This window comes from Dryobates pubescens, chromosome Z (genome assembly GCF_014839835.1).
Source record: "Dryobates pubescens isolate bDryPub1 chromosome Z, bDryPub1.pri, whole genome shotgun sequence".
Taxonomy (NCBI): Eukaryota; Metazoa; Chordata; class Aves; order Piciformes; family Picidae; genus Dryobates; species Dryobates pubescens.
The window spans coordinates 62,673,126-62,686,284 of NC_071657.1; the positions used below are offsets into that span (position 1 = coordinate 62,673,126).

At 41.7% G+C, this 13,159-nt stretch overlaps 1 protein-coding gene across 2 annotated transcripts in view; it reads right to left on the minus strand.

The window, feature by feature from the left end:
• Window positions 1-4,154: 4,154 nt before the first annotated feature.
• Window positions 4,155-13,159, minus strand: part of NLN (neurolysin) — a 35,048-nt gene continuing 26,043 nt past the window's right edge. For both annotated transcript variants that reach the window (XM_054178810.1, XM_054178809.1), the window contains exons 10-13: window positions 12,895-13,081; window positions 11,515-11,643; window positions 8,963-9,099; window positions 4,155-4,373 (exon numbers count right to left, since the gene is read on the minus strand). In XM_054178810.1, the coding sequence (XP_054034785.1) occupies window positions 4,239-4,373; window positions 8,963-9,099; window positions 11,515-11,643; window positions 12,895-13,081 (588 nt within the window). In that variant the 3' untranslated portion in view covers window positions 4,155-4,238. The remainder of the gene's footprint in view (window positions 4,374-8,962; window positions 9,100-11,514; window positions 11,644-12,894; window positions 13,082-13,159) is intronic.

The following is a 13,159-nucleotide window of genomic DNA, read 5'->3' on the forward strand; positions in this document are numbered from 1 at the left end:
CACAAGGGCGAGCTGTTCTTAGCTCACTGGGCCCATGACACTTCTGGCCACCAAGGGAGAGACGGCACATACTGGTGGGCTCGGGACAGATCAGTGGACATCTCTATGGAGGCCATCTCACAGGTTATCCATGAGTGTGACGTCTGTGCTGCCATCAAGCAGGCCAAGCACATGAAGCCTCTGTGGTATGGGGAGAGACGGTCAAAGTATAAGTACAGAGAGGCCTGGCAGATTGACTGCATCACCCTTCCTCAGTCTCACAGCAGCAAACAGCACGTACTGACCATGGTAGAGACAAGTATAGGGTGGCTGGAAACCTACCCAGCACCTCATGCCACTGCTTGCCTGGAGAGACATACCCTGTGGAGACACAGCACCCCAGAGAGGACTGAATCAGACAATGGAACCCACTTCAAGAACCATCTCATAAGGAACTGGGCAAAGGAACATGGCATCGAGTGGATTTACCACATTCCACACCATGTACCAGCTGCAGGGAAGGTTGAACGCTACAATGGCTTGCTAAAGACCACCCTAAAAGCCATGGGGGGGTGGAACCTTTAGGAACTGGGAAAAACACCTAGCTCAAGCCACTTGGTTAGTGAATAGCAGAGAATCTGTAAACCGAGCTGGTCCTGCCTGGTCCAACTTGCTGCGAACAGTGGATGGAGATGGAGTGCCTAGGATTTGTGAGGAAAAACCTGCTGGGGAAGTCAGTGTGGGTTTCCCCTGCTGCTGGTGGGGGCAAACCAACCCCAGGGTGGTCTCTGCTGAGGGGCCTGATCATATGTACTGGGTCATGATAGAAACTGGGGACATTTAGTGTATCCCACAGCAAAACATAACTCTGGCTGAGAGGGGATAAACTCAGAGGGGTAGCTCAGAGCAATGTAATATAGTCTCTGTATAAGAGACTATATAGTTGAGACTGTATAGTTGTAAGTTGTTCTAAGTTTTTTCCTTCCTAGTTTAATACCAACCTAGCGTCCAGGATTCAGCATGAACCCATCATACACAAGCAGCAATCCATAGGATTTCTGCATCATCTCACCTGCACCTGTTCCTGATGCCCTACAACAACAGACTGTTCCTGATTCTTCCCTTCAAAGACAAAGGCGGTTTCCCAGTTCCTGATTCTTCCCTGCATCCCTGCCCAGTGCAAGCACCACCTGCATCAACCAGCACCAGAGAGAGAGACTGCCCTGATAGAGACAGCCAGGATAAAGAAGGACTTGCATCAAGAAGTCTAATACCACATTTTTCATGACTGGATAAAGGGACTGTGACAGGAAAGCGGAAGTAGAACAGGTGGGTGGGCTGTGCTGTGTTACACCCGTCCTGAGGGGGGATGGTTGCAAGAGCCCTGCATCTGCCAGGGGACAAAAGAAACCTGATCCAGGTGGACTTGGCTTTCCCTCTCCCAGGAGGAGGGGTCCCCTGGGTCTAAGTTGGCCCGTTCCACTCCCCCTTCCTGTCCAGCAAGACTATAAAGGGGAAGGTGTGGCAGTCATCTTTTTCTTTCCTCGTGTCTTGCCTGTTTGAAAGGACCCACAGTTGCTGCTGGCCTCCTGGTTCTGCCATGTGGTCAGGCTTGATCTTCTCCCTGCTGCATCTATGCTTCGCTAAAGGACTGAAATCCACATACATCAAGGGAAATACAGGGCCATCTAAATTTGGTTTTGTGTATTTTCCTATTTGTCCTTATCCCTTAATCTTGTAAATCCTGTTATTGTTATATATATAGATATAGATATAGAGTATAAAATTTACTTCTCCTATTTCCAGACTCCAGCTTATTTTTTTGGTTGATTAAACTCCAGTTAAGGCTCAAACCACCACAACATGACAACCTCATGAGGTTCCACAAGACTAAGTGCAAGGTCCTGCATCTGGGTTGGGGCAATTCCAAGCACTCATATAGGCTGGGCAGCAACTGGCTTGAGAGCAGCCCTGAAGAAAAGGATGTGGGGGTGCTGGTGGATGAGAAGCTCAACATGAGCCACCAGTGTGCACTTGCAGCCCAGAAAGCCAATCACATCCTGGGCTCCATGAAGAGAAGTGTAGCCAGCAGGGCAAGGGAGGATTCTCCCCTTCTGCTCCACTCTGGTGAGACCCCACCTGGAGTACTTTGTCCAGTTCTGGAGCCTCTATTACAGGAAGGATCTGGACATGCTAGAACAGGTCCAGAGAAGGGCCATGAGGATGATTACAGGGCTGGAGCAACTCTCCTGTGAGGACAGGCTGAGGGAGTTTGGGGCTATTCAGTCTGGAGAAGAGAAGGCTCCAAGGAGACCTTATTGTGGTCTTCCAATATCTGAAGGGGGCCTAGAAGAAAGCTGGAGAGGGAGTTTTTAGGGTGTCAGGTAATGACAAGACTAGGGGGAATCGAACAAAACTAGAAATGGGGAGAGTCAGATGGGGTGTTAGGAAGAAGTTCTTCCCTGTGAGGGTGGTAGAAGCCCCACCCTGGAGGTTTTTAAGGCAAGGGTGGATGTGGCTCTGAGCAACCTGATGTAGTGAGGTGTCCCTGCCCATGGCAGGGGGGTTGGAAGTAGATGATCCTTGAGGTCCTTTGCAACCCTACCAATTCTATGATTCTATGTTTTTAATACTATTCAAGATGTTTGTATACATGTAAATTTCATGTATTGCCTTCTCCTCACCCTGACAAACTGGGGTCTAAAACTCTTAACAGACTGAGAGTTAGAATTTACTCAGTCATGTGGTCTGGTAAGACTACAGAGTGATGTTTCAGCTACAAATACTTTAGTTTCCTCACATCTGTGTGAGCCACTAGTGTGGTTCAAAAAGAAGTCCTGGGCTTCAGAAATAAGTCCTGAAAAATTTCCCATTACACCCTCTGCAATTCAGAAGAAAAATGCACAGGAACAAAGTTTCAACTGACCATTCATGACAGTGAGTTTTTTCCCCCCTGAAACACATAAATGTGACCCAAAGCAAATGCTTTCAGTTTTCTTTTGCTGGAAAAAGTCTTTTGAGTTGTCCAGATACAATTTTTCACTTTGCAGTTTGTGAACAAACAAATAAAAATACTAACCACGTTTACTGCTATGGATTAAATGTCCCAAGTACATTAGCTAGGAACCAAAGTTAAGGTTTATTCATATAAATATAATACCAAAATCAAAGTAAAGTATAATATATCTAAACCCAAGCAAAGTGCACCTGGAGTGGCAGCTTTATTTAGGTGTGTAGAGTTGGCTTGTAAGATTTATTTTTCCTGGTCTTGCAGTAAATTGCAAAATACTTCCCTGGTGGCCTTCACACTCCCACAGCTGAAGTAATGAAATCTATCATACCTTCTCGTAGCATCTCTGCATGTCACACTCGAAAGGCATAGGAAAATCTTGGATTGATTTTTACCACTCCTACTGGGAATACCTTCTTTCCTTCTTTATATGTATTTCAAAATGCTTCACAAACCAAGTGAAATCATCATAATTATTCAAGTGAAACTTTTCCATGCAGCATTGATAGAATTTGAAAGAAAAAAAAAACAGTTTAGTGATCACCAACAAAGAAGTAGTGGTGGAAGTACTGATGAAGTCACAGATTTGGGCTGTGTTTTCCTCAAAGAAGGGAAGAAAATGGTAGCTCGAATTGTAAGAACTTTTTACTTTTTAGTTATATTGTGAATGTTTATAAATGACACAAGAATTTAACATGCATCAGAATAAATTATAGAAGTCTCAGGTAACTATCTCTGCTGCAAAGCTCTCTGGGGCAGACTGTCAGCCTTAAAATTTGTCAGAAGGCAAAACTGAAGCCAAAACATAATGAAAGCAAACACACTTTCTCTCTGTCAAAAACACTGGTGAGCCATTAGTACAACAGAAGAACACAGAATAAGAATGAATAGTTTTCTTTTATTGCTGGTAGTGTCATTTTATCCCCATTCAGTTTCAAAATTCATTCACAAGACATAGCTTAAGTACATCTATGAAAAGAAAAACATGGCATCAGCTTCTTATACTGAATGGCATTGTACTGTAACAATTAAAAAAAATTACATCCAAATTCCTCAGCTTTGGCACATCTCAGAATTTCTTCCCTGATGTGTTGAATTTTGTAGTCCCACACAATTTTATTTTTTTTAAATTGGAGTTATTTATACAAAAAAAAAAAAAAAAAAAAAAAGTGACCCAGTTAAGATATGAACTACTCTGACATTTCCAGCTAATCCAGTACTTCTGTGCTATTACAAAGGAACCATAATTTCACTGATCAGATAATCCCTTACTCAATAAGAAAGCTCTCTGGCTTGGTTTACGCTTCAAGAAATTTTGCAGCATATCCATCCCATCCAAGGATCCTCCAGGTTTCAAAATGAGGTTTCTGTATTTCATCCCAGCCTGATAAAAGGCAAAGCAGAATGTCAGTATTTCTTATCTTGCAAACTGTATTTGGTGCATAGTTGAAAAAACCCTCTCATGATGTAACACCTCCCCTCATTCTGTACTAATCCTGTACTCCCCTCAGACTGTACTAATACCAGATCAGGATACACCACAAATAATTTACTTCTACTAGAGGAATTCAAGGGAGCAGAATTTTTTTTAGCCTGTTCCTGAAGAAATAATTTTCCTTGTGGTCCTACACTCTTTCGGAATATACAATCACACCTTGTATGGAGGACATTCTATAAAGCATAGTGCACACACTATCTCCACACAATCTTCAGTGATGGATTACCACCATGAGTGACTGGCAGGAAAAGCAAATGTAACATCAGTTATCTCCTAATTCATGATTCCTCTTTTATTAATCTCTGTTTGAAGAACAGAGATGACAATTCAGATACAGATATAGCACTGGGTAATGACATGGCACATACATACATATTATACAAGAACAAGTTTAACTCCCTTATTCAGTGTCTTAAAGTAAAGGAGACTTAAGGTTTCATTTTCAGGATGAAACATTATTACTCCAGAAGGAATGGGTTCCTTTAAAAAGAATGAACCAAGCTTCTGAGACAACACTAAGGAGGTCATACAAGAACATATCTGGAGAAATTTGGGCTTGTGAGACATGATTATCAATGACAAAATGTTACTTTGTGTAATGTCCCAGATGCTTCTGGTGTTGAAGAAAAAAAAGGTCTACCTTTTAGTCATTGTATATATACACCTATATACTTCCCATTCATAATTGAAGCTACAAGATTACAGGACCACTCCACTTCCTGATAGCTGTACTACAAAATCAAGAGTAGATCTTTTTAACTGATGAAATTTCATGACTTAATTGCATTGCCAATTGTGCAATCTGAATTGCAGCTGGAAAAAACTAACATGAAAAAATAAAATGAAATTCACTGAAGCACTGTTAAGCTTCCTCAACAGCAGCAGCAAATGAAGATAGCATTTAAAGTGTTGAGTAACTTGAATCCTTGTCGATGTCTTTCCAGAGACAGCACATTGCTCAGTTATAGGGAGACCAGAGATTATTTCAGATATTGTGCAACAACTGAGCTGTCTGACAAGCAATAAAGGTAGAGTTGTTTGCTAAAGAATTTTTATACATATATTCTTTGAAAACAATTTTGAGAACTGCTGCTTAAAACAGGATGAGAGGTTTTATTCTAACAGAAAGAGGTAAGGCAAATTCTAAAAGCCTTAGTCATAATACCATTACTGTTCTCCTTTCCTGCTGTTCTAAAGACTAGTCTAAATCTGGATATAATGCAACATAAGTAACTACAAAAAATGTTTTGGTATCTAGTATCTATTTATGAAAGGTTGTTTGTCCCATCTTGTGGAACTCTCTTACACCTCCATGAATGTAAATAATGAAACGAAGATGAGAGTAAACCAATTTGAGGAGATAGCACTGCTCTGAAAAGGGTTACCCTTGAAGTTACATGAGCACTCAACCAAAGTATGTGTGCACACATAACTAGAGAGCAAGTGGCACATGCCACTTGATACTTGACACATGAAATAATCACTTTTCTTCCTCACTTCTTAGCCTGGATAGCAGGCTTCACATTACAAGAGGCGCTAGTTGCCTTTTAGCTGAACCATGACAAATATTCTTACAGTCCTGCAACACACCAGAAAAGACGACAGAAGTCCCCACCACCAAAAACAAACAAACAAACAAACCAAATCCTAATAAAAGACACTTTCATCTTTCAGGAGAAGTAAAGGTTACAGAGGGATTCTGGAAGATTATAGCTTAGGATTTTGATTATAAAATCACTCAGAAAAAGTTTTGAGACTAGGGAGTAAGGCAAACAGAAGTCTGTGATGACACTAGTGGGGTGTGTGTCAGAGCAGAGAACTGACTCAAAGTCCCACAAGTCTGGCACCAGCAGCACTCTTATCCATCTTTTCCAACTGCTAGCAGTTAAAAAAGGCCAGTAAGTCTGACCACTTCCCAAAAGCTACTTTTAAGATCTGTATGAGCAACATTTATTATGAAGTTATTTTATTCTCTCATTTAACTTACCGTTTCTTCTTTCCTGCACTTGTTTACAAGTCACAACATTGCCAGTGAATAAGTAGGTATGCTTATTCTCATATGTACCTATCATAAATCCCAAGCACTTAAAAAATCAATCTTGACATCCACAACTTCTGTCACCACCTCAATTAAAATATTCATTTTACTGCTTTTCTTCATAAAACTCCTTTAGGGTTTTATTAGCTTACTCACTGCTTCAGTTTTCTAGCTACCCCATCTCCTCTTTGGACTCCTCTCTTCAGGTAAAAGCCTGATCTTGTTTACTTTCTCCACCCTCTAGAAGGAGTGACAGCCCTAGAAGTACTGGTGGCTATGATAAAGAAAGGGATGAATGAAGGGAAATTCCAGGAGAGAAACACAAAACTCAAGCACTTTCTCCTCTCTATTTCTCTCTTATATGCATTCACTGAAGGGAAGAACTAGTGCTGGCTCCTGAATGCAGAAGACACTTAAGAGGATCAGGAAAACAGAATGGTCTTTCCCATGGTAGAACTTCAGCATCTCAACTAACCAGTCTAATACTATAATCTCTGAAAAATAAGAGAGGTTGACAGAATTGGCAGGACTGCTAACCACCTAACTATCCTGTTTCTGCTGGCAGCAGAAGCTGGAGAATTGCACAAGGGAGGGAAAAAAAACACCTGTAAACCTAGAACCTCATCTAGATCTGAACTTCAGAAGCCACTTGGAGAAAAACTAAAGAGAAAAAAAATTTGCAAGTCACCTCTGTGCCTGGTAAGATCATGGAGCAGATCCTCCTGAAGTCTTTGCTAAGGCACACAGACAATGAAGAGATGATTAGTAGTAACAAACATAGCTTGAGCAAGGACAGATCATGCCTGACAAACCTGGTGGCTTTCTATGATGGAGTCAGAGCATTAGTGATAAAGGGAGAGCAAGTGATGTCATCTGCCTGGACTTGTGTAAAGTGACTCACATGCCATTTTGGTTACCTAACTGAAAATACACGGACTTGAGAGGTGGACCACTTGCTGTATAAAGAATTGGCTACATGGCTACACTCGGAGTTGTGGTCAATGGCTCAATGTCCAAATAGAGACCAGTGACAAGTGCCATCCCCCAAGGGTTGGTACTGGGACCAGTGTTGTTCAACATCTTTGTCAGTGCCATGGACAGTGGGATTGAGTGCACCCTCAGCAAGTTTGCAGATGACCAAGCTGTATGCTCCAGTTGACACACTGGAGGCAAGGGATGCCATCCAGAGGGAGTTGGACAGAGTTGGTATGTGGGCCCAAGCTGACCTCATGAAGTTCAACAAGGCCAAATGTAAGGTCCTACTTGTGGGTCAGGGCAATCCCAAGCACAAATACAGGCTAAGCAAGGAGTGGCTCAAGAGCTGTCTCAAGGAGAAGGACTTGGGGATGTCAGGGAATGAAAAACTCAGTATGAGCTGGCAATGTACACTTGCAGCCCAGAAGGCCAACCACATCCTGGGCTGTATCAGAAGAAGTGTGACTGGCAGGACAAAAGAGGAGATTCTGCCCCTCTGTTCTGCTCTTGTGAGACCCCCCATGGAATACTGTGTGCAGTTCTTGTGCCCCCATCATAAGGACATTAAACTGCTGGAGTGGGTCCAGAGGAGGGGCACAAAGATGACTGGAGCACCTCCCCTATGGGGACAGGCAATGAAAGTTGGGGTTGTTCAACCTAAAGAGAAGGCTCTAGGGAGAACTTATAGCAACCTTCCAGTACCTGTAAGGAACCTACAAGAAAGCCTGGAAAGGACTTTTTAGAAGGGCGTGTAGTGACAGGATGAGAGGGAATGGATTTAAATTGGAAAAGTGTACATTTAGAATGGATGTTATAAAGAACTTCTTTACAGCGAGGGTGGTGAGACACTGGAACAGGTTACCCAGGGAGCTTGTGGATGCCCCCTCCCTGAAGGTGTTCAAGGCTAGGCTGGATGAGGCTTGAGCAATCTGGTCTAGCAAAAGGTGTCCTTGCCTATGGCAGGGGGTTGGAACTAGATGATCTTTTAAGGTCTATGAATCTATGGATAAGTTACACTGTGCTATGAAAAGAGTTAGCCCAAAATAAATTCTGTTTTCTAAATAACATAAAAGTACCACATACTTAAGATACTACTAATGGAAATAGAGCACCATTATTACACAGCTTTCACAGTACAAGAATATGCATCTGCTCCTGCAGTGGGAGAATATATTTTTTCAGTCTAAAATGAAAGAGGAAGGCATTAGTCAATGTGACACATGCCTTAAAAGTGTCATAATATAGTATTAAATATGTGACTAAGAGTTGTATTAAGTTCCAAGTAGTCTTGGAAATGTTAAGATGATTTTCTAAAGCAAGTTACTTATACACATTTGTGGTTGTTGATCTGAACTTGACAGGTATAAAGGAAGCACTTGAGATGTTGTATCTATGGATCATAATTGCAATAAAAGTGGTTTCAAAGTAGGAGAGTCTTCAGTAAAAAGTATTCAACACCTACCTTTGGATTCATTATTCCTTCTTGTTTAAAGCAGCTATAAAAAATGTCCATTGAAAACACTTCACTCCACAGGTATCCATAGTACTGACCGTCATAACCACCTGCCAGATGCCCAAAAGTAGCTGGCATGTTTGTTCCTTGAAAAGTAGATACATTTATTTAAAACAAATGCAGTTACTTCAATACTTCAATCTGAATTACTGAATTTATATAAGCTGTCTTGACAAAGTAAACTCAGTTTCTCACTTCAGATGCACATTCAACAGATACGATAGAATATTAGGGTGGCATTCACATCACGTCACTGTAGTAACAATGTATATTTTAATGTATTTTATAATTAGTATTTCCTGCAGTGGTATCTTCAAACCACGAAACACACATTTCGCATGGCATACAGGAGCTCGGGGCTTTCTCTTCTAGGCTGCCTTTTGTGGTGCTGGCTGTAGATCATTTCCCTTTCCTTCTGTAGCTCATAGCGGGTGACCTTTTTCCCTCCTGCCGGGCGGCCAGTCCAGCCTGGCTCTGAGGCTTTTCCTTCGGCAGCTTGCGCTGTTTGCACCGTTCAGGGGCTTTTTGCCTGCTTCGCTCACGGGGTTGATTTCTGGTGATTCAGGTGAGATGTCCTTGCTGGCTGAGTTTCTCACAGCTCCTCAGGCTGGTCTTGCCTTATCTTGGCAGCTTCTCTCCCCTCTGGGGTAAGTGGGTCTTGGTCTCTGGCTCATAACTCTTTGAACTTTCTTTGGGTTGCAGGCGGATCTATTTCCTCAGGCGCCCTTGAGGTTTTGCTCCATTCTCAGAGGGGCAGGGTTTCTTTCCTGGTCTGCAGCGCCTGGAACAGCTGCTTTGAAGATTGTTACTTTAAAGTTCTCTCTGCGCAGCTGCGGTTCTGGTCACCCATAAACGGGAAAAGTCAGCGGCAAGAATCTAGCTGCATCACGTGTTTTTAAAGCTTCAGCCAGTTCTTTACTTTGCATGGCAACTAAATCGTGAAGTCTCTGGGTCAGTGCCCTTTCATCTTTTCATTCTTTTTCCAAATAAAGAATCCTTTCATCATAAGACTCAGCCTTTTCCTTATAATACCGAATCTTTTCCTCATAGTTTTTGAATTCATCCAGTGCTGACACTATACAAGCACCCAGAATTACAGCATGGTCACTGCCTGGCTCACTGGAGCTTTCAGCCACTTTCCCAACAACACAATTTGGATTTTTGCAATTTTCTTTTGTCCATTCCAAATCTAAGGCCATAATTACACAATTTATCTTGTGAAGGTATCCCACCATTGAATACCCTAGTTCTCACTGCACCATAAATTTAAGAAAATGTGTATTTTTTTTGTGTTTTATAATTAATATTTCCTGGCGGTGGTATCTTCAAACACCACCATGACTGACTTACAAACTGTATTCACAGGTTCAATTATTTGGTTGTGAGTTTTACACTCCACATATAAAGACAGATGATTTAAGCACAGATCTAACATTTCCGGAGGTGTTTAGAAAGAGACTGGATGCTTGGTGCCATGGTTTAATAGTTGATTAGATAGTGTTGGATGATGGGTTGGATTCAATGATCGCAAAGGTCTTTTCCAACCTGGTTAATTCTATTCTATTCAAACAGGTGCTGTGATCTCTGGTTTTCCCACAAATGGGATTCCATGGCAGATCAGTCAGGTACTCACAGCTTGCTCCATCCAGTATCTTCCCAGATGCTGTGGCTATAATTGGGGCAATCCTTGGCTTGGAGAGGGCTAAGGGGCCTCTCTCTTGTGTGCTCCATCACTGGGCTGCAGCCTCTTCTGGGATTCAATTCCCTTGGAGTTATTCCCCTTTCTGCCTTGGTCCAGGTGCAAGGCCTGGGTGAACTTGTTGGTCTGCTAGAGCAGATTCTTCAGCTGCTACTGAGGCAGCATTTGGCTCTTGTCTCTTTGCCGTAACCAGGCCCTCAGATGCTACTCTGGCAGAATTTGGCTCTAATTGCTTGCTGGGTGAGAACAAGGCAAGTTGCCTGACTTCTAACTAACGCCCTTTGGTACACAGAACCCTGATAACTATACCTATGGGATGGGGCATATCCAAACATGCCCAGGGGCACACAGAGTTCACAGCTGTGTTACATAGTTACATGTGGTACATGTTTACCTGGACCTCAGGAAGTGTCCAGATTTACACACTCACATATGCTTACACTGTTAATCACAAGTGCTATACACTTGCCTTGGCCATCTGGACCCCAGGAACTGTCCAGATTAGCATATTCTTACGTTCTTAGCTCATTGTCTGGGCTGGGGCATGTTTGGGGGTTTGACCCTTCAGGACAGTAACCCTAAAATATAACCTGCAAAAGGTTTAGTTTTATATTTACTTTAATCTTCCTTCAGAACCAATCACTAAGACCCCCTCAAGTTTCAAAGTAATTACTTCAGTGTCACAGAAGTAGATACTTTTACAAACAACTGTTTTTTTCATTTGACAAGCATTATTAGGACGGAAAAGCATGTTTAATGAAACCATTTGCCCATGGTCTATAAAAGCTTCATATTAACATACCTGGAGTGGCAGGAATTCCTAGAATCTCCATACAATATTTAGCATACTCATCTGCTGGGTCAACAGATGGTGTTGTATGAAGTGCCTGGTCAACTTTGCTTAAAACAATCTGGCGGAGGGTTAGAAGGCCTAATGGGGTAAGAACATTCAATTAACTAGCATCAAAGTAGATAAGAGTTTCTTCAGAGCCTTCCATTCAAAGTTCTTAACATACACACTAAATTATTAGAATTTTAAACATGGAAAGAACTTGGGAGTTACGTGATTTCCATCTGAATTACTCCAGTTACAAAAATTTCAGAGGCATATTTATTAAGGAAACATTATTAGGGAATTTTATTAAGGAACTGTCATCTTTTCAAGCATTATTTTACTCACAGATAGTTACAAAGCAAACTTCAGTATTTAAAATTGCATTATCAGTTGTCCTCTCCTACAGTACACCATTTTGTACAGATGGTAGCAAATTTATCTACCCTAAGACACCTCAAACAACTGAAAAAATTGCTGCGCTGCAGTTGCTGCAGACTTTTTTAAGCGGCTACCATACATGAACCCTTACTCAGACAAAATGTTTATATAGCTACAGTGCCTGTACATGCCAAAAGGACAAAGACCTCTTCCTCAGCATAGGGAAGCAGTATGAAATAAACAGCAGTTGCTTAATGACAAATTGTACCATTAACCAGTAAGGCTACAATATTGTGGGAATCCTGATTATAGGGACAGAGGGGCAAGAGTGACAGAATAACACAAAGATGATAGATAATGACATGAGACTGCATTTTCATTTTGGAGATACATGTGAGATGGTACAAGATATGGAAGGAGGAAAGAATTGGGAGCTTAGTTTGGGTAAGCAGCGCATCTGCAGCAAAGGTAGAGAACAAGGACTTAAGATCCTGAATTGAGAAGTTGAAGGCTGTTTGAGCAATGTAGGCCTACAACACTTCTGCCTGGGATACATTATGTATGTCCACGAAGTTTGGAAATGACTTCCATGTCTGTCAAGGGTCACATGCAAATCAAATGCAGATGATAAATGCACAAAATGTGATACTGTATTCATACAGTGTCTGCCCTGGGCTACCAGGAAAACACCACCAAAACCAACAGAAACCCTTCCCCTCCACCTCCAATTTTCAATGAGCAGAGTTGGTAGATTAGAGTCACACTGAAAGGAATACAAAAGTATTTTGTACTGTGTGTAGCCTGGAAAATCAGAGCTGCTACTGTTCCTGCAGTTAGTGGTATCTGTCATCAAAGCCTTTATTGCTGGTGCCATCCATGCATTTTTATATTTTTCTTTAATGTTTCCCACCGACTTTTAAATCCCATATTTTTAAATGTATAAAGCAAGGAGAGAGGACAGAGAGATACCTGTATTAGCCAGTCTAGAGGCAGCAAGTTTCTCAAGGAGAGCATCTCCAACATGGCTCTCATCTTTATAATGTCTTGACATTTGCTGTAGTGGTTCTTTTTCCCACACCCAGTTCTCAAACATTTGTGAAGGTACTTCTACGAAGTCTGTTTCCACATTAGTTCCACTAAACCTAGCAAAATCAGTCTAAAAAGGAAAAAAAAAATCACTGTAGTAAATGAAAATGGAATTGAAAGTAGCAATTTGAACAAGTCAATAATAAAA